General features: G+C 44.9%; 1 protein-coding gene across 3 annotated transcripts in view; it reads right to left on the reverse strand.

The window, feature by feature from the left end:
* The window catches only part of LOC139761676 (venom protease-like), a 70,173-nt gene that overhangs the window by 16,308 nt on the left and 28,109 nt on the right, over positions 1 to 25,756 (reverse strand). For 2 of the 3 annotated variants that reach the window (XM_071686003.1, XM_071686002.1), the window contains exons 2-3: positions 8,722 to 8,766; positions 7,798 to 7,973 (exon numbers count right to left, since the gene is read on the reverse strand). In XM_071686003.1, the coding sequence (XP_071542104.1) occupies positions 7,798 to 7,973; positions 8,722 to 8,766 (221 nt within the window). Of the gene's footprint in view, positions 1 to 7,797; positions 7,974 to 8,721; positions 8,767 to 25,423; positions 25,593 to 25,756 lie in introns of those variants that run through there. The other variant, XM_071686001.1, reaches the window with a different exon arrangement.

Below are 25,756 nucleotides of genomic sequence, written 5' to 3' on the forward strand. Positions count from 1 at the left end.
ACGCAAATATACATACTTACACAGCTTTCCATGGTTTACCCCAGACGCTTCACATGTCTTGATTCAACCCACTGACAGGACGTCAACCCCGGTATACCACATCGCTCCAATTCACTCTATTCCTTGCCCTCCTTTCACCCTCCTGCATGCTCAGGCCCCGATCACACAAAATCTTTTTCACTCCATCTTTCCACCTCCAATTTGGTCTCCCTCTTCTCCTCGTTCCCTCCACCTCCGACACATATATCCTCTTGGTCAACCTTTCCTCACTCATTCTCTCCATGTGACCAAACCATTTCAAAACACCCTCTTCTGCTCTCTCAACCACGCTCTTTTTATTTCCACACATCTCTCTTACCCTTACGTTACTTACTCGATCAAACCGCCTCACACCACACATTGTCCTCAGACATCTCATTTCCAGCACATCCATCCTCCTGCGCACAACTCTATCCATAGCCCACGCCTCGCAACCATACAACATTGTTGGAACTACTATTCCTTCAATCATACCCATTTTTGCTTTCCGAGATAATGTTCTCGACTTCCACACATTCTTCAAGGCTCCCAGAATTTTCGCCCCCTCCCCCACCCTATGATCCACTTCCGCTTCCATGGTTCCATCCGCTGCCAGATCCACTCCCAGATATCTAAAACACTTCACTTCCTCCAGTTTTTCTCCATTCAAACTCACCTCCCAATTGACTTGACCCTCAACCCTACTGTACCTAATAACCTTGCTCTTATTCACATTTCCTCTTAACTTTCTTCTTCCACACACTTTACCAAACTCAGTCACCAGCTTCTGCAGTTTCTCACATGAATCAGCCACCAGCGCTGTATCATCAGCGAACAACAACTGACTCACTTCCCAAGCTCTCTCATCCCCAACAGACTTCATACTTGCCCCTCTTTCCAAAACTCTTGCACTCCCTAACAACCCCATCCATAACCAAATTAAACAACCATGGAGACATCACACACCCCCTGCCGCAAACCTACATTCACTGAGAACCAATCACTTTCCTCTCTTCCTACACGTACACATGCCTTACATCCTCGATAAAAACTTTTCACTGCTTCTAACAACTTGCCTCCCACACCATATATTCTTAGTACCTTCCACAGAGCATCTCTATCAACTCTATCATATGCCTTCTCCAGATCCATAAATGCTACATACAAATCCATTTGCTTTTCTAAGTATTTCTCACATACATTCTTCAAAGCAAACACCTGATCCACACATCCTCTACCACTTCTGAAACCACACTGCTCTTCCCAAATCTGATGCTCTGTACATGCCTTCACCCTCTCAATCAATACCCTCCCATATAATTTACCAGGAATACTCAACAAACTTATACCTCTGTAATTTGAGCACTCACTCTTATCCCCTTTGCCTTTGTACAATGGCACTATGCACGCATTCCGCCAATCCTCAGGCACCTTACCATGAGTCATACATACATTAAATAACCTTACCAACCAGTCAACAATACAGTCACCCTCTTTTTTAATAAATTCCACTGCAATACCATCCAAACCTGCTGCCTTGCCGGCTTTCATCTTCCGCAAAACTTTTACTACCTCTTCTCTGTTTACCAAATCATTTTCCATAACCCTCTCACTTTGCACACCACCTCGACCAAAACACCCTATATCTGCCACTCTATCATCAGACACATTCAACAAACCTTCAAAATACTCACTCCATCTCCTTCTCACATCACCACTACTTGTTATCACCTCCCCATTTGCGCCCTTCACTGAAGTTCCCATTTGCTCCCTTGTCTTACGCACTTTATTTACCTCCTTCCAGAACATCTTTTTATTCTCCCTAAAATTTAATGTTACTCTCTCACCCCAACTCTCATTTGCCCTTTTTTTCACCTCTTGCACCTTTCTCTTGACCTCCTGTTTCTTTCTTTTATACATCTCCCACTCAATTGCATTTTTTCCCTGCAAAAATCGTCCAAATGCCTCTCTCTTCTCTTTCACTAATACTCTTACTTCTTCATCCCACCACTCACTACCCTTTCTAATCAACCCACCTCCCACTCTTCTCATGCCACAAGCATCTTTTGCGCAATCCATCACTGATTCCCTAAATACATCCCATTCCTCCCCCACTCCCCTTACTTCCATTGTTCTCACCTTTTTCCATTCTGTACACAGTCTCTCCTGGTACTTCCTCACACAGGTCTCCTTCCCAAGCTCACTTACTCTCACCACCCTCTTCACCCCAACATTCACTCTTCTTTTCTGAAAACCCATACAAATCTTCACCTTAGCCTCCACAAGATAATGATCAGACATCCCTCCAGTTGCACCTCTCAGCACATTAACATCCAAAAGTCTCTCTTTCGCACGCCTGTCAATTAACACGTAATCCAATAACGCTCTCTGGCCATCTCTCCTACTTACATAAGTATACTTATGTATATCTCGCTTTTTAAACCAGGTATTCCCAATCATCAGTCCTTTTTCAGCACATAAATCTACAAGCTCTTCACCATTTCCATTTACAACACTGAACACCCCATGTATACCAATTATTCCCTCAACTGCCATATTACTCACCTTTGCATTCAAATCACCCATCACTATAACCCGGTCACGTGCATCAAAACCACTAACACACTCATTCAGCTGCTCCCAAAACACTTGCCTCTCATGATCTTTCTTCTCATGCCCAGGTGCATATGCACCAATAATCACCCACCTCTCTCCATCAACTTTCAGTTTTACCCATATTAATCGAGAATTTACTTTCTTACATTCTATCACATACTCCCACAACTCCTGTTTCAGGAGTATTGCTACTCCTTCCCTTGCTCTTGTCCTCTCACTAACCCCTGACTTTACTCCCCAGACATTCCCAAACCACTCTTCCCCTTTACCCTTGAGCTTCGTTTCACTCAGAGCCAAAACATCCAGGTTCCTTTCCTCAAACATACTACCTATCTCTCCTTTTTTCACATCTTCGTTACATCCACACACATTTAGGCACCCCACTCTGAGCCTTCGAGGAGGATGAGCACTCCCCGCGTGACTCCTTCTTCTGTTTCCTTGTATTAACTTTCTAAAATATATATATATATATATATATATATATATATATATATATATATATATATATATATATATATATTTTATCCCTGGGGATAGGAGAGAAAGAATACTTCCCACGTATTCCCTGCGTGTCGTAGAAGGCGACTAAAAGGGGAAGGAGCGGGCTAGAAATCCTCCCCTCTCATCATTTTTTTTTTTTAATTTTCCAAAAGAAGTAACAGAGAAGGGGGCCAGGTGAGGATATTCCCTCAAAGGCCCAGTTCTCTGTTCTTAACGCTACCTCGCTAACGCGGGAAATGGCGAATAGTTTGAAAGAAAACATATATATATATATATATATATATATATATATATATATATATATATATATATATATATATATATATATATATATATATGTATATATATACTGAGTACAGAATGGAAAAAGTTGAGAACAATGGAAGTAAGGGGAGTGGGGGAGGAATGGGACGTATTTAGGGAATCAGTGATGGATTGCGCAAAAGATGCTTGTGGCATGAGAAGAGTGGGAGGTGGGTTGATTAGAAAGGGTAGTGAGTGGTGGGATGAAGAAGTAAGAGTATTAGTGAAAGAGAAGAGAGAGGCATTTGGACGATTTTTGCAGGGAAAAAATGAAATTGAGTGGGAGACGTATAAAAGAAAGAGACAGGAGGTCAAGAGAAAGGTGCAAGAGGTGAAAAAAAGGGCAAATGAGAGTTGGGGTGAGAGGGTATCATTAAATTTTAGGGAGAATAAAAAGATGTTCTGGAAGGATGTAAATAAAGTGCGTAAGACAAGGGAGCAAATGGGAACTTCAGTGAAGGGCGCAAATGGGAAGATGATAACAAGTAGTGGTGATGTGAGAAGGAGATGGAGTGAGTATTTTGAAGGTTTGTTGAATGTGTTTGATGATAGAGTGACAGATATAGGGTGTTTTGGTCGAGGTGGTGTGCAAAGTGCGAGGGTTAGGGAAAATGAGTTGGTAAACAGAGAAGAGGTAGTAAAAGCTTTACGGAAGATGAAAGCCGGCAAGGCAGCAGGGTTGGATGGTATTGCAGTGGAATTTATTAAAAAAGGGGGTGACTGTATTGTTGACTGGTTGGTAAGGTTATTTAATGTATGTATGACTCATGGTGAGGTGCCTGAGGATTGGCGGAATGCGTGCATAGTGCCATTGTACAAAGGCAAAGGGGATAAGAGTGAGTGCTCAAATTACAGAGGTATAAGTTTGTTGAGTATTCCTGGCAAATTATATGGGAGGGTATTGATTGAGAGGGTGAAGGCATGTACAGAGCATCAGATTGGGGAAGAGCAGTGTGGTTTCAGAAGTGGTAGAGGATGTGTGGATCAGGTGTTTGCTTTGAAGAATGTATGTGAGAAATACTTAGAAAAGCAAATGGATTTGTATGTAGCATTTATGGATCTGGAGAAGGCATATGATAGAGTTGATAGAGATGCTCTGTGGAAGGTATTAAGAATATATGGTGTGGGAGGCAAGTTGTTAGAAGCAGTGAAAAGTTTTTATCGAGGATATAAGGCATGTGTACGTGTAGGAAGAGAGGAAAGTGATTGGTTCTCAGTGAATGTAGGTTTGCGGCAGGGGTGTGGGATGTCTCCATGGTTGTTTAATTTGTTTATGGATGGGGTTGTTAGGGAGGTGAATGCAAGAGTTTTGGAAAGAGGGGCAAGTATGAAGTCTGTTGGGGATGAGAGAGCTTGGGAAGTGAGTCAGTTGTTGTTCGCTGATGATACAGCGCTGGTGGCTGATTCATGTGAGAAACTGCAGAAGCTGGTGACTGAGTTTGGTAAAGTGTGTGAAAGAAGAAAGTTAAGAGTAAATGTGAATAAGAGCAAGGTTATTAGGTACAGTAGGGTTGAGGGTCAATTCAATTGGGAGGTGAGTTTGAATGGAGAAAAACTGGAGGAAGTGAAGTGTTTTAGATATCTGGGAGTGGATCTGGCAGCGGATGGAACCATGGAAGCGGAAGTGGATCATAGGGTGGGGGAGGGGGCGAAAATTCTGGGAGCCTTGAAGAATGAGTGGAAGTCGAGAACATTATCTCGGAAAGCAAAAATGGGTATGTTTGAAGGAATAGTGGTTCCAACAATGTTGTATGGTTGCGAGGCGTGGGCTATGGATAGAGTTGTGCGCAGGAGGATGGATGTGCTGGAAATGAGATGTTTGAGGACAATGTGTGGTGTGAGGTGGTTTGATCGAGTAAGTAACGTAAGGGTAAGAGAGATGTGTGGAAATAAAAAGAGCGTGGTTGAGAGAGCAGAAGAGGGTGTTTTGAAATGGTTTGGTCACATGGAGAGAATGAGTGAGGAAAGATTGACCAAGAGGATATATGTGTCGGAGGTGGAGGGAACGAGGAGAAGAGGGAGACCAAATTGGAGGTGGAAAGATGGAGTGAAAAAGATTTTGTGTGATCGGGGCCTGAACATGCAGGAGGGTGAAAGGAGAGCAAAGAATAGAGTGAATTGGAGCGATATGGTATACCGGGGTTGACGTGCTGTCAGTGGATTGAATCAAGGCATGTGTATGGGGGTGGGTTGGGCCATTTCTTTCGTCTGTTTCCTTGCGCTACCTCGCAAACGCGGGAGACAGCGACAAAGCAAAAAAAAAAAAAAAAAAAAATATATATATATATATATATATATATATATATATATATATATATATATATATATATATATTCCCTGGGGATAGGGGAGAAAGAATACTTCCCATGTATTCCCTGCGTGTCGTAGAAGGCGACTAAAAGGGAAGGGAGCGGGGGGCTGGAAATCCTCCCCTCTCGTTTTTTTTTTTTTAATTTTCCAAAAGAAGGAACAGAGAAGAGGGCCAGGTGAGGATATTCCCTCAAATGCCCAGTCCTCTGATCTTAACGCTACCTCGCTATCGCGGGAAATGGCGAATAGTATGAAAAAAAAAATATATATGTGAGAAACTGCAGAAGCTGGTGACTGAATTTGGTAAAGTATGTGAAAGAAGAAAGTTAAGAGGAAATGTGAATAAGAGCAAGGTTATTAGGTACAGTAGGGTTGAGGGTCAAGTCAATTGGGAGGTGAGTTTGAATGGAGAAAAACTGGAGGAAGTGAAGTGTTTTAGATATCTGGGAGTGGATCTGGTAGCGGATGGAAACATGGAAGCGGAAGTGGATCATAGGGTGGGGGAGGGGGCGAAAATTCTGGGAGCCTTGAAGAATGTGTGGAAGTCGAGAACATTATCTCGGAAAGCAAAAATGGGTATGTTTGAAGTGGTTCCAACAATGTTGTATGCTTGCGAGGAGTGGACTATGGATAGAGTTGTGCGCAGGAGGATGGATGTGCTGGAAATGAGATGTTTGAGGACAATGTGTGGTGTGAGGTGGTTTGATCGAGTAAGTAACGTAAGGGTAAGAGAGATGTGTGGAAATAAAAAGAGCGTGGTTGAGAGAGCAGAAGAGGTTGTTTTGAAATGGTTTGGTCACATGGAGAGAATGAGTCAGGAAAGACTGACCAAGAGGATATATGTGTCGGAGGTGGAGGGAACGAGGAGAAGAGGGAGACCAAATTGGAGGTGGAAAGATGGAGTGAAAAAGATTTTGTGTGATCGGGGCCTGAACATGCAGGAGGATGAAAGGAGGGCAAGGAATAGAGTGAATTGGAGCGATGTGGTATACCGGGGTTGACGTGCTGTCAGTGGATTGAATCAAGGCATGTGAAGCGTCTGGGGTAAACCATGGAAAGCTGTGTAGGTATGTATATTTGCGTGTGTGGATGTATGTATATACATGTGTATGGGGGTGGGTTGGGCCATTTCTTTCGTCTGTTTCCTTGCGCTACCTCGCAAACGCGGGAGACAGCGACAAAGAAAAAAAAAAAAGAATATATATATATATATATATATATATATATATATATATATATATATATATATATATTTTATATATATATATATATATATATATATATATATATATATATATATATATATATATATATATATATATATATATATATATATATATTTTATATATATATATATTTTATATATATATATATATATATATATATATATTTTATCCAGCTCGCCATATACATATATATATGTGTGTATATGTATATGTATGTATGTATATATGTATGTGTATGTATGTATATATATGTATGTGTATATGTATGTATATATATATATATATATATATGTATGTGTATATGTGTATATATATATATATGTATATATATATATATATATTATCCCTGGGGATAGGGGAGAAAGAATACTTCCCACGTATTCCCTGCGTGTCGTAGAAGGCGACTAAAAGGGAAGGGAGCGGGGGGCTGGAAATCCTCCCCTCTCATTTTTTTATTTTAATTTTCCAAAAGAAGGAACAGAGAAGGGGGCCAGGTGAGGGTATTCCCTCAAAGGCCCAGTCCTCTGTTCTTAACGCTACCTCGCTATCGCGGGAAATGGCGAATAGTATGAAAAAAAAAGAAAAAAAAATATATCTTATATATATATATATATATATATATATATATATATATATATATATATATATATATATATATATATATATATATATATATTCAATTATACCTAAAACACTTCCATTTTATATAGCGTCAGATCCATCAAAGCAAGACTACCTCAGGTCTGGTTTACCGGGCTAACTCTGGGCCACACCCACTCCGCATGTTGTAATAGACATGAAACAAACCATGAGAACTGTTTACCATCCATGGCCAAGCGTTTATCTCTACTGTTATGCCGTCTACAACTGGTCGTGGAGGACGACGAGTAGGGCGAGGTGCAGTCCGGTTGTGGCCTGGACGAAGTAACGGGCCAAAGATGATCTCGGGTTCCGATCCAGAAGGATAGGTGATTATTGTAGGACTTCTCCTGCCACACTCTAGCAAGTCGGAGAGAAAGCTTAGTAGAAAACTGATGAAAGGTATAGTCTAATTGTAAGATAATTGTAACATACAGAGATAAGAATATCATATGGCAGGGAAGGAGGTAGAGGTATTGTATTTGGTAGTTGATTACTTAGTTGATTATTTAGTTGATTTCTTAATTAATCAGTTGATTACTCGGTTGATATCTTAGTTGATTGCTTAGTAGATTACCTAGTTGATTTCTTAGTTTATTACTTAGTTGATTGCTTAGTTGATTACTTAGTTGATTACTCAATGGATTACTTAGTTGATTAATTAATTACTTAGTTGATTACTTGATTACTTAATTGATTACTTACGTGATTACTCAGTTGATCACTCATTTAATTACTTAATTGATTACTTATTTGATTACTTAATTGATTACTCAGTTGATTACTTAGTTGATTACTGTTGATTACTTAGTTGATTACTCAGTTGATTACTTATTTGATTACTTAGTTGATTACTCAGTTCATTACTTGACTGATTACTTGATTACTTAGTTGATTATCTAGTTGATTACTGTTTACTTAGTTGATTACTCAGTTGATCACTCAGTTGATTACTTAGTTGATTACTCAGTTGATTACTTAGTTGATTACTTGGTTAATTACTCAGTTGATTACTTAGTTGATTACTTAGATGATTACTCAGTTAATTACTGTTGATTACTTAGTTGATTACTCAGTCGATTACTTGATTACTTAGTTGATTACTCACCAAAGCTGACCCTGGGTGGCGAGACATCCTGGATGGCGGAGCTTTCTGTAAAGTTTCATCTTTTAGTTAGAAACTGAAATTGAAATATTTATTAACATATTTACGTCAAAAGGACAGGGTAGTATACTACTCCCTTCCTCATCTTGATAATCACCCAGGACAGGGTAGTATACTACTCCCTTCCTCATCTAGATAATCACCCAGGACGGGGTAGTATACTACTCCCTTCCTCATCTTGATAATCACCCAGGACAGGGTAGTATACTACTCCCTTCCTCATCTAGATAATCACCCAGGACAGGGTAGTATACTACTCCCTTCCTCATCTAGATAATCACCCAGGACAGGGTAGTATACTACTCCCTTCCTCATCTTGATAATCACCCAGGACAGGGTAGTATACTACTCCCTTCCTCATCTAGATAATCACCCAGGACAGGGTAGTATACTACTCCCTTCCTCATCTAGATAATCACCCAGGACGGGGTAGTATACTACTCCCTTCCTCATCTAGATAATCACCCAGGACGGGGTAGTATACTACTCCCTTCCTCATCTTGATAATCACCCAGGACGGGGTAGTATACTACTCCCTTCCTCATCTTGATAATCACCCAGGACGGGGTAGTATACTACTCCCTTCCTCATCTAGATAATCACCCAGGACGGGGTAGTATACTACTCCCTTCCTCATCATGATAATCACCCAGGACGGGGTAGTATACTACTCCCTTCCTCATCTTCATCATCCCCCAGTGGGATTTACGACAAAAAATATAAAATCATAGCTTTTGTGTAGATATGTACAGTACAAGGAAAACAAACAAACAATGACCCTCATTTAAAATCTGCTGAACACATTACCAGGATGTTACAACCTTGATGTAAAGTTTTTGTACTGTGCAAGAATTTTATTATTAATCATACAACAAACTTGTTCTTTCAAATGACTAATGTCATTGCATGTAATGTATGTCCATCCCTCATTTGGCAAAGTTGACATCGTCGACCAGTCCCTACACTTAACTGCCACTATTACTCATACCCGATGTACACCATCCTTCAAACTGGGATGCCAACGCCATTTCCACCCCAAGCTATAACTCTCAGTGGTCTTAAATGCCCTTTTCCTGCATTCTCCAGACACTGTATCTCCCGTACTCTACTGCTGCTTGTGTACCCAATATTCATACCGAGATATTCATACATGTCAACTTTTTCTAACTTTATTCCACTCAAAAACAAATCCCTGTGTTCCAAATTCTTAACTTGATACGTTAGTCTTCTCATCATTAATTACAATACCCATTCTACAGCAAAGTATACTCAACGCGTCTACAGTGTGTTGCATGTTACTCATACCATTACATTGTAACAGTGTGTTGCATGTTACTCATACCATTACATTGTAACAGTGTGTTGCATGTTACTCATACCATTAAATTGTAACAGTGTGTTGCATGTTACTCATACCATTACATTGTAACAGTGTGTTGCATGTTACTCATACCATTACATTGTAACAGTGTGTTGCATGTTACTCATACCATTACATTGTAACAGTGTGTTGCATGTTACTCATACCATTACATTGTAACAGTGTGTTGCATGTTACTCATACCATTACATTGTAACAGTGTGTTGCATGTTACTCATACCATTACATTGTAAGAGTGTGTTGCATGTTACTCATACCATTACATTGTAACAACGTGTTGCATGTTACTCATACCATTACATTGTAACAGTGTGTTGCATGTTACTCATACCATTACATTGTAACAGTGTGTTGCATGTTACTCATACCATTACATTGTAACAGTGTGTTGCATGTTACTCATACCATTACATTGTAACAGTGTGTTGCATGTTACTCATACCATTACATTGTAACAGTGTGTTGCATGTTACTCATACCATTACATTGTAACAGTGTGTTGCATGTTACTCATACCATTACATTGTAACAGTGTGTTGCATGTTACTCATACCATTACATTGTAACAGCATATTATCAGCATATATCGTGACCTGAGGATCTCCGGGAAATCTATGCCGAAATGTTATGTTCATCATTATATTATACAAGAGTAGGGCTATGGACACCTTCCTGTGGAGTTCCCAACTCCATGTCTCTCTCTTCTGAATACCAAACATGAAACCAAACTCCAGCCTTTCTGTTACTTAAATCACACACAATAATTCATCTCTCGTTATTGGCAGACATGTACCATCTTCCAGCGTACACTGACTCAATACTAGTTCCCTCCTAAACCTAATTTTACTTTGTAATGATCACTGCACCACAGGTGGTAACCCTGCCAAACTGGCTGCATCAACCCTTGGCCCTGGCTTGTGGATCAACGTGGGTGTTGCCCTTGCTTCCAACACCTCGTACTTTATGTATTTCCCTCCAGATGTCACTCAAGCTCTTTGTTTACCAATTCTCCATAAAAAGTCTGTTCACTACTTATCCCTTGCTCTCTGCTTTACCTCAGTGCACATTATAGCAGTCTCTTCTAACGCTTCCTTAATTTCATTATCATTAGGATTTGCACTCTAATCTTTATGCGCCTTTCTAAGTAATTTACTCCAGCCTTGTAGTAAGGTGTCTTTAAAATACACACTGCGTCTTCCATAATAAATTTCTCCTTTATACCTACAATTTTTGGTCATCAGCACAGAATCAATATGTAATATATCATCAAAAAGCTATCTACATCTCTTGGTTCACAACCTGTATACCGATCCTTGTACAGCAGCGATCACTTCCTCCTTTTTTGTCATCCAATAAGCAGCAATATCTTTTACGCTCAATGATTTCCTGTATTTTACTGACATGTACAATGACTCGTAATGCAAAGTGATCACCGAGGAAATCCCCAACCATCTGAGCACTCGTCGTCATTCCACTTGTATTGAAGATTACCACGTAGTCCAATCTTCCTCCACGTATATGGGGAGCCTCAGCATTACCCAATATTTTCACATCATCAAACTACCATGAGAAATGTAACCATCTTCAACCATTAATATACCTGGGTCATACACTTCCCAGAACTTCATGTCTTGCCTTAATATAACCAATCAAGACATAGTCATTATCATCAATATCCAGACACTGAGAATGTACATGAATATTAACAATACATATAGATCTGACTTGGAGGTAGACTTTAACACACAAACTTTCACCTCCATTCTGCTTGTTAACAGTCCTATTGTATTATTTCTCTTATCAGCTGGTAAACAGAAACATTGATAACCACGTAAACGTGTCTTGTAGAACTATAACATCCACCTTATACAACAGCGTATAAGCCTGCACATCTGTGGTCCTAGTACGTAAGGTAGATACATTCCACGAAAGGTTACTTAATTTATGGTCTTCCATATTCCCTATTTACAACTGACACTAACCATACTCTCTCATTCACCAATTGTTCCATCGCATCTTTCACTCGTGTTAATACCTTATCATGTAATACTTCAGGGATGACAGATCACCTGCCGCTCATCTCTTTCCTATGTCCACATTACCGCTCCCCCAGAGCCAGGATGGTTGGTCAATATCTATAACTATATTTTCAGCCTTCTTTCTTGCTTTCCCCATCCACCTTTCTATGTTCACAAAGATAAGCAATTACATCATGATTGTCTTCTACCTTTTTCCTAAGTGTCTGAATTTCTTGCCAGAGTTGAGCTACTACATCGTACACATCAGTGAGTTGCTCATTTACCTTCTCTCCTGGAGTAGTTTTCGGTGCAACCCTTGCATCATTCCGTGTCACCTTCAACGTGTCATTCTGTTCCATTCTCTTCTCCCACACGTTCTCAGTGGAAGGTAACGTTGTCTTTTCTGTAAGTATTTGTCCAATCTTCCTTTCCCGCTGCTACACTTCCTCCATGGTGTGCCACCGCGCACCTGTGGTCTCCTACTGCAAATTGAACCTGCATTATGCGCACTGCCACAATTGCAACAGGACGGCGCAACACGTTGCCCAGACTTTATTTCCACCTTCAAATGATTTTGTTTTTCACAGTAACGACAGAGATGAATATCTTCTTCGGAACGTCTTCCTTCATCAAGGTTACCACTTGGTTCTTCTGTTCACCTGGGATTTCCTGTCGTGTTGCCCATACGAATTGTGTATCATCAAGAAGGAAATCAGGATCCAGTATAACCGGATACATGAAAACAATCACCTTGGTGTGTTGCCCTGTGTCTCCGGGTATCGTTAATATCACCTCCTCAAACCCTGTCGTCGTCAGGAACTTGGACTGCTTCAGCCACAGTCAGATAGGAATTATTACGACCTTTTAAAGCTGAGGTTCAAACTTTTTATACTGCCTTCCCAGCTCAGGAGCGCACACCAACCGCTCATAGAATGTTATACGTAAGTCACTTGGAAAGTTCAACCTCCTGCCTCCTACCTGAGCTGTTTCCTCCACCCAGGTTGCTGCTGCTTGCCACATTGGCTCTGTCACCAGGATTCATTCAGTCGACCAACCTGCTCCTGCGTTCAGTTCCCAGTTGAATTATTTTTTCTGTTTTCCTTCTACGTTTGTCTTCTTTTTTCTTCCTGTCGTTCTAGATCTCGTCACTATCACTTCCTTCACTTTGCTTCACCAGCTCTCGCCTCATCTTCTTCTTTTCTTTCCTACTGATCACATCTTGAAAACCGTCTGTCACCTCCATTGTTGTCGGTCGCGGATCATCTGCTTCTGATTCGCTACTTGAAAGCTGTAAGGTCGTCGTCTAAGCAGTTTATTACTACGATCTTTTCTTGTTTAGCCAAAATCTCACATTTCTGCCCACCACTTGCCCCAGACATAATGGTACAAAGCTTAGACGGCCGACGGTGAAGATCAAAACATGAAGAGCGAAAGGTTAGGAACGTCTGACCAGCACGGCGGTGTCGGTGGCGTCCACCGAAATGAGAACTTCTTGTTAGAAAATAATGACTTTAACTGTAGGCGCCAAGGATTCGAATCCCAGTCTGACCATGTGGCAGGCCGGAGTCCTACCAAGGCAGATTGCCGCATCGTGGTTAAGTGGTTAGCTTACCGGCCTGCCACTCGGTAGGACAGGTTTCTAGTCCTCGTCGCAAAGAGGTGAAACGTTATCATCTTCTCCATATGTCCAGTACATGTTGTTAAAGAGACATCTCGCCAGAAGTTTGTATTCTCGCCTTTAAACTAACCACACCAGTTTCCTCGTCACCAGCTCCACAAGAAACCTGCTGTTTCACATGTGGGGATAATCGACATTAAAGCACCATTTATATTCATGGCGTCTTAGCTTTGCATCTTCTTTGTATATAAAATGACTGTTCCAGGTCTTCTTTCTCATTCTTGTACCTCCCTGATGATGTGATCATTACACGAAAGTGCGCTTGGGAACTAATCGTAGTTCATTTTTTCTCGTGATTATCAGCAAATACTGTTAGATCACACGCACCATTGTAGACTATTGCAATACATACATACATACATATATATATATATATATATATATATATATATATATATATATATATATATATATATATATATATATATATATACATATATATATATATATATATATATATATATTATATATATATATATATATATATATATATTATATATATATATTTTTTTTTTCATACTATTCGCCATTTCCCGCATTAGCGAGAAAGCGTTGAGAACAGAGGACTGGGCCTTTGAGGGAATATCCTCACTTGGCCCCCTTCTCTGTTCCCTTTTTTGGAAAATTAAAAAAAAAGCGAGAGGGGAGGATTTCCAGCCACCCGCTCCCTCCCCTTTTAGTCGCCTTCTACGACATGCAGGGAATACGTGGGAAGTATTCTTTCTCCCCTATCCCCAGGGATATATATATATATATATATATATATATATATATACATATATAAATATATATATATATATATATATATATATTTTTTTTTTTTTTTTTTTTTTTTTTATACTTTGTCGCTGTCTCCCGCGTATTGCGAGGTAGCGCAAGGAAACAGACGAAAGAAATGGCCCAACCCCCCCATACACATGTACATACACACGTCCACACACACAAATATACATACCTACACAGCTTTCCATGGTTTACCCCGGACGCTTCACATGCCTTGATTCAATCCACTGACAGCACGTCAACCCCTGTATACCACATCGCTCCAATTCACTCTATTCCTTGCCCTCCTTTCACCCTCCTGCATGTTCAGGCCCCGATCACACAAAATCTTTTTCACTCCATCTTTCCACCTCCAATTTGGTCTCCCTCTTCTCCTCGTTCCCTCCACCTCCGACACATATATCCTCTTGGTCAATCTTTCCTCACTCATTCTCTCCATGTGCCCAAACCATTTTAAAACACTCTCTTCTGCTCTCTCAACCACGCTCTTTTTATTTCCACACATCTCTCTTACCCTTACGTTACTTACTCGATCAAACCACCTCACACCACACATTGTCCTCAAACATCTCATTTCCAGCACATCCATCCTCCTGCGCACAACTCTATCCACAGCCCACGCCTCGCAACCATACAACATTGTTGGAACTACTATTCCTTCAAACATACCCATTTTTGCTTTCCGGGATAATGTTCTCGACTTCCACACATTTTTCAAGGCTCCCAAAATTTTCGCCCCCTCCCCCACCCTATGATCCACTTCCGCTTCCATGGTTCCATCCGCTGACAGATCCACTCCCAGATATCTAAAACACTTCACTTCCTCCAGTTTTTCACCATTCAAACTCACCTCCCAATTGACTTGACCCTCAGCCCTACTGTACCTAATAACCTTGCTCTTATTCACATTTACTCTTAACTTTCTTCTTCCACACACTTTACCAAACTCCGTCACCAGCTTCTGCAGTTTCTCACATGAATCCGCCACCAGCGCTGTATCATCAGCGAACAACAACTGACTCACTTCCCAAGCTCTCTCATCCCCAACAGACTTCATACTTGCCCCTCTTTCCAAGACTCTTGCATTTACCTCCCTAACAACCCCATCCATAAACAAATTAAACAACCATGGAGACATCACACACCCTGGAGACACCCCTGCCGCAAACCTACATTCACTGAGAACCAATCACTTTCCTCTCTTCCTACACGTACACATGCCTTACATCCTCGATAAAAACTTTTCACTGCTTCTAACAACTTGCCTCCCACACCATATATTCTTAATACCTTCCACAGAGCATCTCTATATATATATATATAATTTTTTTTTTCTTTTTTTTGCTTTGTCGCTGTCTCCCGCGTTTGCGAGGAAGCGCAAGGAAATAGAAGAAAGAAATGGTCCAACCCCCCCCCCATACACATGTATATACATACACGTCCACACACGCAAATATACATACCTACGCAGCTTTCCATGGTTTACCCCAGACGCTTCACATGCCCTGATTCAATCCACTGACAGCACGTCAACCCCGGTATACCACATCGATCCAAGTCACTCTATTCCTTGCCCTCCTTTCACCCTCCTGCATGTTCAGGCCCCGATCACACAAAATCTTTTTCACTCCATCTTTCCACCACCAATTTGGTCTCCCACTTCTCCTCGTTCCCTCCACCTCAGACACATATATCCTCTTGGTCAATCTTTCCTCACTCATTCTCTCCATGTGCCCAAACCATTTCAAAACACCCTCTTCTGCTCTCTCAACCTCGCTCTTTTTATTTCCACACATCTCTCTTACCCTTACGTTACTTACTCGATCAAACCACCTCACACCACACATTGTCCTCAAACATCTCTTTTCCAGCACATCCACCCTCCTGCGCACAACTCTATCCATAGCCCACGCCTCGCAACCATACAACATTGTTGGAACCACTATTCCTTTTAAACATACCCATTTCTGCTTTCCCAGATAATGTTCTCGACTTCCACTCATTCTTCAAGGCTCCCAGGATTTTCGCCCCCTCTCCCACCCTATGATCCACTTCCGCTTCCATGGTTCCATCCGCTGCCAGATCCACTCCCAGATATCTAAAACACTTTACTTCCTCCAGTTTTTCTCCATTCAAACTTACCTCCCAATTGACTTGACCCTCAACCCTACTGTACCTAATAACCTTGCTCTTATTCACATTTACTCTTAACCTTCTTCTTTCACACACTTTACCAAACTCAGTCACCAGCTTCTGCAGTTTTTCACATGAATCAGCCACCAGTGCTGTATCATCAGCGAACAACAACTGACTCACTTCCCAAGCTCTCTCATCCACAACAGACTTCACACTTGCCCCTCTTTCCAAAACTCTTGCATTCACCTCCCTAACAACCCCATCCATAAACAAATTAAACAACCATGGAGACATCACACACCCCTGCCGCAAACCTACATTTACTGAGAACCAATCACTTTCCTCTCTTCCTACACGTACACATGCCTTACATCCTCGATAAAAACTTTTCACTGCTTCTAACAACTTGCCTCCCACAACATATATTTTTAATACCTTCCACAGAGCATCTATATATGTATGTATATATATATATATATATATATATATATATATATATATATATATATATATATATATATATAATTCACCCATCACTATAACCCGGTCTCGTGCATCAAAACAACTAACACACTCATTCAGGTGCTCCCAAAACACTTGCCTCTCATGATCTTTCTTCTCATGCCCAGGTGCATAAGCACCAATAATCACCCATCTCTCTCCATCAACTTTCAGTTTTACCCATATTAATCGAGAATTTACTTTCTTACATTCTATCACATACTCCCACAACTTTTGTTTCAGGAGTACTGCTACTCCTTCCCTTGCTCTTGTCCTCTCACTAAACCCTGACTTTACTCCCAAGACATTCCCACACCACTCTTCCCCTTTATCCCTGAGCTTCTTTTCACTCAGAGCCAAAACATCCAGGTTCTTTTCCTCAAACATACTACCTATCTCTCCTTTTTACACATCTTGGTTACATCCACACACATTTAGACACCCCAGTCTGAGCCTTCGAGGAGGATGAGCACTCCCCGCGTGACTCCTTCTTCTGTTTCCCATTTTAGAAAGTTAAAAATACAAGGAGGGGAGGATTTCTGGCCCCCCACTCCCGTCCCCTCTAGTCGCCTTTGAATGCAAAGGTGAGTAATGTGGCAGTTGAGGGAATAATTGGTATACATGGGGTGTTCAGTGTTGTAAATGGAAATGTTGAAGAGCTTTTAGATTTCTGTGCTAAAAAAGGACTGGTGATTGGGAATACCTGGTTTAAAAAGCGAGATATACATAAGTATACGTATGTAAGTAGGAGAGATGGCCAGAGAGCGTTATTGGATTAAGTGTTAATTGACAGGGACGCGAAAGAGAGACTTTTGGATGTTAATGTGCTGAGAGGTGCAACTGGAGGGATGTCTGATCATTATCTTTTGGAGGCTAAGGTGAAGATTTGTATAGGTTTTCAGAAAAGAAGAGTAAATGTTGGGGTGAAGAGGGTGGTGAGAGTAAGTGAGCTTGGGAAGGAGACTTGTGTGAGGAAGTACCAGGAGAGACTGACTACAGAATGGAAAAAGGTGAGAACAATGGAAGTAAGGGGAGTGGGGGAGGAATGGGATGTATTTAGGGAATCAGTGATGGATTGCGCAAAAGATGCTTGTGGCATGAGAAGAGTGGGAGGTGGGTTGATTAGAAAGGCTAGTGAGTGGTGGGATGAAGAAGTAAGATTATTAGTGAAAGAGAAGAGAGAGGCATTTGGACGATTTTTACAGGGAAAAAATGCAATTGAGTGGGAGATGTATAAAAGAAAGAGACAGGAGGTCAAGAGAAAGGTGCAAGAGGTGAAAAAGAGGGCAAATGAGAGTTGGGGTGAGAGAGTATCATTAAATTTTACGGAGAATAAAAAGATGTTCTGGAAGGAGGTAAATAAAGTGCGTAAGACAAGGGAGCAAATGGGAACTTCAGTGAAGGGCGCAAATGGGGAGGTGATAACAAGTAGTGGTGATGTGAGGAGATGGAGTGAGTATTTTGAAGGTTTGTTGAATGTGTTTGATGATAGAGTTGCAGATATAGGGTGTTTTGGTCGAGGTGGTGTGCAAAGTGAGAGGGTTGGGGAAAATGATTTGCTAAACAGAGAAGAGGTAGTAAAAGCTTTGCGGAAGATGAAAGCTGGAAAGGCAGCGGGTTTGGATGGTATTGCAGTGGAATTTATTAAAAAAGGGGGTGACTGTATTGTTGACTGGTTGGTAAGGTTATTTAATGTATGTATGACTCATGGTGAGGTGCCTGAGGATTGGCAGAATGCGTGCATAGTACCATTTTACAAAGGCAAAGAGGATAAGAAAGAGTGCTTAAATTACAGAGGTATAAGTTTGTTGAGTATTCCTGGTAAATTATATGGGAGGGTATTGATTGAGAGGGTGAAGGCATGTACAGAGCATCAGATTGGGGAAGAGCAGTGTGGTTTCAGAAGTGGTAGAGGATGTGTGGATCAGGTGTTTGCTTTGAAGAATGTATGTGAGAAATACTTAGAAAAGCAAATGGATTTGTATGTAGCATTTATGGATCTGGAGAAGGCATATGATAGTTTTGATAGAGATGCTCTGTGGAAGGTATTAAGAATATATGGTGTGGGAGGCAAGTTGTTAGAAGCAGTGAAAAGTTTTTATCGAGGATGTAAGGCATGTGTACGTGTAGGAAGAGAGGAAAGTAGTTGGTTCTCAGTGAATGTAGGTTTGCGGCAGGGGTGTGTGATGTCTCCATGGTTGTTTAATTTATTTATGGATGGGGTTGTTAGGGAGGTAAATGCAAGAGTTTTGGAAAGAGGGGCAAGTATGAAGTCTGTTGGGGATGAGAGAGCTTGGGAAGTGAGTCAGTTGTTGTTCGCTGATGATACAGCGCTAGTGGCTGATTCATGTGAGAAACTGCAGAAGCTGGTGACTCAGTTTGGTAAAGTGTGTGAAAGAAGAAAGTTAAGAGTAAATGTGAATAAGAGCAAGGTTATTAGGTACAGTAGGGTTGAGGGTCAAGTCAATTGGGAGGTAAGTTTGAATGGAGAAAAACTGGAGGAAGTGAAGTGTTTTAGATATCTGGGAGTGGATCTGGCAGCGGATGGAACCATGGAAGCGGAAGTGGATCATAGGGTGGGGGAGGGGGTGAAAATCCTGGGAGCCTTGAAGAATGTGTGGAAGTCGAGAACATTATCTCGGAAAGCAAAAATGGGAATGTTTGGAGGAATAGTGGTTCCAACAATGTTGTATGGTTGCGAGGCGTGGGCTATGGATAGAGTTGTGCGCAGGAGGATGGATGTGCTGGAAATGAGATGTTTGAGGACAATGTGTGGTGTGAGGTGGTTTGATCGAGTAAGTAACGTAAGGGTAAGAGAGATGTGTGGAAATAAAAAGAGCGTGGTTGAGAGAGCAGAAGAGGGTGTTTTGAAATGGTTTGGGCACATGGAGAGAATGAGTGAGGAAAGATTGACCAAGAGGATATATGTGTCGGAGGTGGAGGGAACGAGGTGAAGTGGGAGACCAAATTGGAGGTGGAAAGATGGAGTGAAAAAGATTTTGAGTGATCGGGGCCTGAACATGCAGGAGGGTGAAAGGAGGGCAAGGAATAGAGTGAATTGGATCGATGTGGTATACCGGGGTTGACGTGCTGTCAGTGGATTGAACCAGGGCATGTGAAGCGTCTGGGGTAAACCATGGAAAGCTGTGTAGGTATGTATATTTGCGTATGTGGACGTATGTATATACATGTGTATGGGGGGTGTGTTGGGCCATTTCTTTCGTCTGTTTCCTTGCGCTACCTCGCAAACGCGGGAGACAGCGACAAAGCAAAAAAAAAAAAAAGAAAAAAAAATATATATTTGTTACGAACTCAATACCTATTCTAGCAAGGTCACCAATTACATATATAAGTTACAAATACTATACTGATACTTGTCTTTGCAGGGACATTAGATTTGTTACGGTACACAACACAGGATAACACAATCTTAACGTTATGGGGTTAAAGCAAACACCCGGGTTAAATCTAAATATAATACAAGAAATAAGAATACAAGATGACAAGCACATTAATCGGGTACAAACACTCTCGTTAACACTTAACATTCAATATTCCACATTCTACATTCCAGGTAAGATTTCAAACCAGGAGATCTCTTTCGTTTATGACAATCTGACTATAAAAGCATGACACAGGACATTCGTTGGGCAATTATGTGACAAGTTTTGATATCTTTACACTTAGCTAAACCTGACGTGACACGGTAAACATCTTACAATCTAGGGTAGCGGTAGCTACGGGGTTCGAGACAGGGAAAGCCTACATTACCTTGCTGGGCTGGGGACTGCTGAAGGAATCGACTCCCAGGCGATCGTCTGAGACTTTTATCTGAAGGACCAGCAAGGCAGGAACAGGTAGCCTCGCCTTGACCCACCACCTATGGCTACGATAGGTTGGAATGACCACAATTACCCTTGATTGGTCAAGAGACTGATTGTCACGCCCTCATCCCGACGTGATTGGCTGGAGGAGGCCTAAGGTCCGGCCCTCATCTTGCGTAGAGTTCAACCTCCTTTGTTCCCTTGTTTACGACAGTAGCGAATGAACGGGATGACATACCCCGTAGCTGGCCCCACGACCTGACCTGACGCCACTGATAAGGGTTCGGGTTCTGGAGGACTGGTCAACATCTGCTTCAAAACAGGATTACTAAGATAAATAACTCGGTCAGGGAAGTGAGGTCCGAGCTGTTAGCAGTGGGAGACCCTAATCCTCGTTCAAACAAGAAGTACAACACCACCCTACACAAAGACACACAATATATATATACGAACATGTGGACACACACACACACACACACACATGTTCGTAAATATATATATATATACATATATATATATATATATATATATATATATATATATATATATATATATATATATATATATATATATATATATACATATACATATAATGTGTGTGTGTGTGTGTGTGTGTGTGTGTGTGTGTGTGTGTGTGTGTGTGTCTGTCTCAGTCTGTCTGTCTGTCAGTCTGTCTGTCTGTCTGTCTCAGTCTGTCTGTCTGTCAGTCTGTCTGTGTCTGTGTGTGTCTGCGTGTGTGTGTGTGCGTGTGTATGTGTGTGTGTGTGTGTGTGTGTGTGTGTGTGTGTGTGTATTTACATAGGGTATGACCTTAGACTTAAACAGTAAAACCTTAACATTTTACAAGTGACCCAAAGAGACATAAACAATGAACAAGATAAAGGCATCCGGAATCAAAAAACGATTTCCAAAACGAATCATGAATCAGCTTCCTCACCACCCCGACCCGCCCCGCACCACACCGCTCCGGCCCGCACCACACCGCTCCGTCCCGCACCACACCGCTCCGGCCCGCACCGACCCGCCCCGCACCACACCGCTCCGTCCCGCACCGCCCCGCCCCGCACCACACCGCTCCGGCCCGCACCGACCCGCCCCGCACCACACCGCTCCGTCCCGCACCGACCCGCCCCGCACCACACCGCTCCGTCCCGCACCGCCCCGCCCCGCACCACACCGCTCCGGCCCGCACCGCCCCGCCCCGCACCACACCGCTCCGGCCCGCACCGCCCCGCCCCGCACCACACCGCTCCGTCCCGCACCGCCCCGCCCCGCACCACACCGCTCCGTCCCGCACCGCCCCGCCCCGCACCACACCGCTCCGTCCCGCACCGCCCCGCCCCGCACCACACCGCTCCGTCCCGCACCGCCCCGCCCCGCACCACACCGCTCCGGCCCGCACCGCCCCGCCCCGCACCACACCGCTCCGTCCCGCACCGACCCGCCCCGCACCACACCGCTCCGTCCCGCACCGCCCCGCCCCGCACCACACCGCTCCGGCCCGCACCGACCCGCCCCGCACCACACCGCTCCGGCCCGCACCGACCCGCCCCGCACCACACCGCTCCGTCCCGCACCGACCCGCCCCGCACCACACCGCTCCGTCCCGCACCGCCCCGCCCCGCACCACACCGCTCCGTCCCGCACCGACCCGCCCCGCACCACACCGCTCCGTCCCGCACCGCCCCGCCCCGCACCACACCGCTCCGTCCCGCACCGACCCGCCCCGCACCACACCGCTCCGTCCCGCACCGCCCCGCCCCGCACCACACCGCTCCGGCCCGCACCGACCCGCCCCGCACCACACCGCTCCGTCCCGCACCGACCCGCCCCGCACCACACCGCTCCGTCCCGCACCGCCCCGCCCCGCACCACACCGCTCCGGCCCGCACCGACCCGCCCCGCACCACACCGCTCCGGCCCGCACCGACCCGCCCCGCACCACACCGCTCCGTCCCGCACCGACCCGCCCCGCACCACACCGCTCCGTCCCGCACCGCCCCGCCCCGCACCACACCGCTCCGTCCCGCACCGACCCGCCCCGCACCATACCGCTCCGTCCCGCACCGACCCGCCCCGCACCACACCGCTCCGTCCCGCACCGACCCGCCCCGCACCACCTCACCCCGCACCGCCCCGCCCCGCACCACACCGCTCCGGCCCGCACCGACCCGCACCGCACCACCTCACCCCGCACCGCCCCGACCCGCACCACCCCGCCCCGCCCCCCACCACCCCGACCCGAGCCGCCCTGACCCGCACCACCCCACCTCGCACCGCCCAGACCCGCACTGCACCACCTCACCCCGCACCGATCCGTCCCGCATCGCTCCGCCCCGCCCCGCACCACCCCGCCCCGCACCGCCCCGACCCGCACCAACCCGCCCCGCACCGCCCCGACCCGCACCGCCCCGACCCGCACCGCACCACCTCACCCCGCACCGCCCCGACCCGCACTGCACCACCTCACCCCGCACCGCCCCGACCCGCACCACCCCGCCCAGCACCACCCCGACCCGCACCACCCCGCCCCGCACCGCCCCGATCCGCCCCGCACCACCCCGCCCCGCACCGCCCCGATCCGCACCGCACCACCTCACCCCGCACCGCCCCGACCCGCACCGCACCACCTCACCCCGCACCGCCCCGACCCGCACTGCACCACCTCACCCCGCACCGCCCCGTCCCGCACCACCCCGCCCAGCACCACCCCGCCCCGCACCACCCCGCCCAGCACCACCCCGACCCGCACCACCCCGCCCAGCACCACCCCGACCCGCACCACCCCGCCCCGCACCGCCCCGACCCGCACCGCCCCGACCCGCACCGCACCACCTCACCCCGCACCGCCCCGTTCCGCCCAGCTACGCCCCGTCCCTCCAGCACCGCCTAGCCCCGCAACGCACCACCCAACCCTGCACCGCATCGTCCCGCTCAGCACCGCCCCGCCCCGCACCATCCCGCACCGCACCGCCCAGCACAGCACCACCCCACCCCGCCCCACCCCACACTGCCCCGTCCCGCACCACATCGCCCCGCCCAGCACTGCCCCGAGTCGCCCCACCCACCCCACACTGCCCCGTCCCGCGTTAAACACCACAGGTGACCTAACCACCGCGTTGAACACCAGATATGACCTTCTACCCACCGCGTTGAACACCAAAAATGACCTGCTAGCCACCACGTTGAACATCAGAGATGACCTTTTAGCCACCACGTTGAACACCAGAGATGACCTAGCCACCACGTTGAACACCAGAGATGACCTAGCCACCACGGTGAACACCAGAGATGACCTAGCCACCACGTTGAACACCAGAGATGACCTTCTAGCCACCACGGTGAACACCAGAGATGACCTAGCCACCGTGTTGAACACCAGAGATCACCTTCTAGCCACCATGTTGAAAACCAGAGATGACCTTCTAGCCACCACGTTGAACATCAGAGATCACCTTCTAGCCACCACGTTGAACACCAGAGATGACCTTCTAGCCACCACGTTGAACACCAGAGATCACCTTCTAGCCACCACGTTGAACACTAGTGATCACCTTCTAGCCACCACGTTGAACATCAGAGATGACCTTCTAGCCACCACGTTGAACATCAGAGATCACCTTCTAGCCACCACGTTGAACACCAGAGATCACCCTCTAGCCACCACGTTGAACACCAGTGATCACCTTCTAGCCACCACGTTGAACATCAGAGATCACCTTCTAGCCACCACGTTGAACACCAGTGATCACCTTCTAGCCACCACGTTGAACACCAGAGATCACCTTCTAGCCACCACGTTGAACACCAGAGAAATCGTTTTATTCTTTTGTGTTTAGAAACCATGAATTATGATTATCTTGTGTTGGCCAGATGATGGCCACAGTGGCCATGTGTTGGCCAGAGTACTGATCGAATCCTGTGTTGGCGGTGATGGCCACAGTGGCCATATGATGGCTAGAATACTTACCTCATTATGTGTTGCTGTGATGGCCACAGTGGCCATGTGTTTACCAGAGTATCTATCTCACCCTGCGTTGGATTGGTGGCCACTGTGGCCATGTGCTGCCCAGAGCGTTTTCTTCACCCTGATGGTTGGATGGCCACAGTGGCCACGTGTTGCCCAATGTGTTTTCCTCACCCTGCTTGTTGGATGGCCACCGTGGCCATGTGTTGGTCATAGTCCTTACCCCACCCTGTGTTGGAGTGATGGCCACAATGGTCATGTGTTTGATAGAGAACTTAACCCGATATTTACGTGCTGGCCATGAATGCTAACAGTGAGTCTATGAGATATATATACACAGTAATCGAGAGTACTCACCCTGAGCTCGTGTCCTGGCCACAGTGGCCACTGCAACAGCCACCAACAACAGTGACACCTGCGAACCCTTTCTCATGACGACTATACGACTCTGTGGTGAATGGAGTCAACAAAGGAACTGACTGGTCAACCCATCTCACAGCCTGTTTATATACTCCTGCCACCGGTGGTAACACATAGATGCCATCAACTTCAATATCCTCCAATCTGGCTTGGAGTAAATGTGATTATAAATAAAGCTGAATAGATGGATAAAATCAATGACATATTCGTAAGTAATAGTATCCGCAGTTTTAGATGAACATAACAAAATAATAAAGTAATTGTAATTAA

This window comes from Panulirus ornatus, chromosome 41 (genome assembly GCF_036320965.1).
Source record: "Panulirus ornatus isolate Po-2019 chromosome 41, ASM3632096v1, whole genome shotgun sequence".
Classification (NCBI taxonomy): Eukaryota; Metazoa; Arthropoda; class Malacostraca; order Decapoda; family Palinuridae; genus Panulirus; species Panulirus ornatus.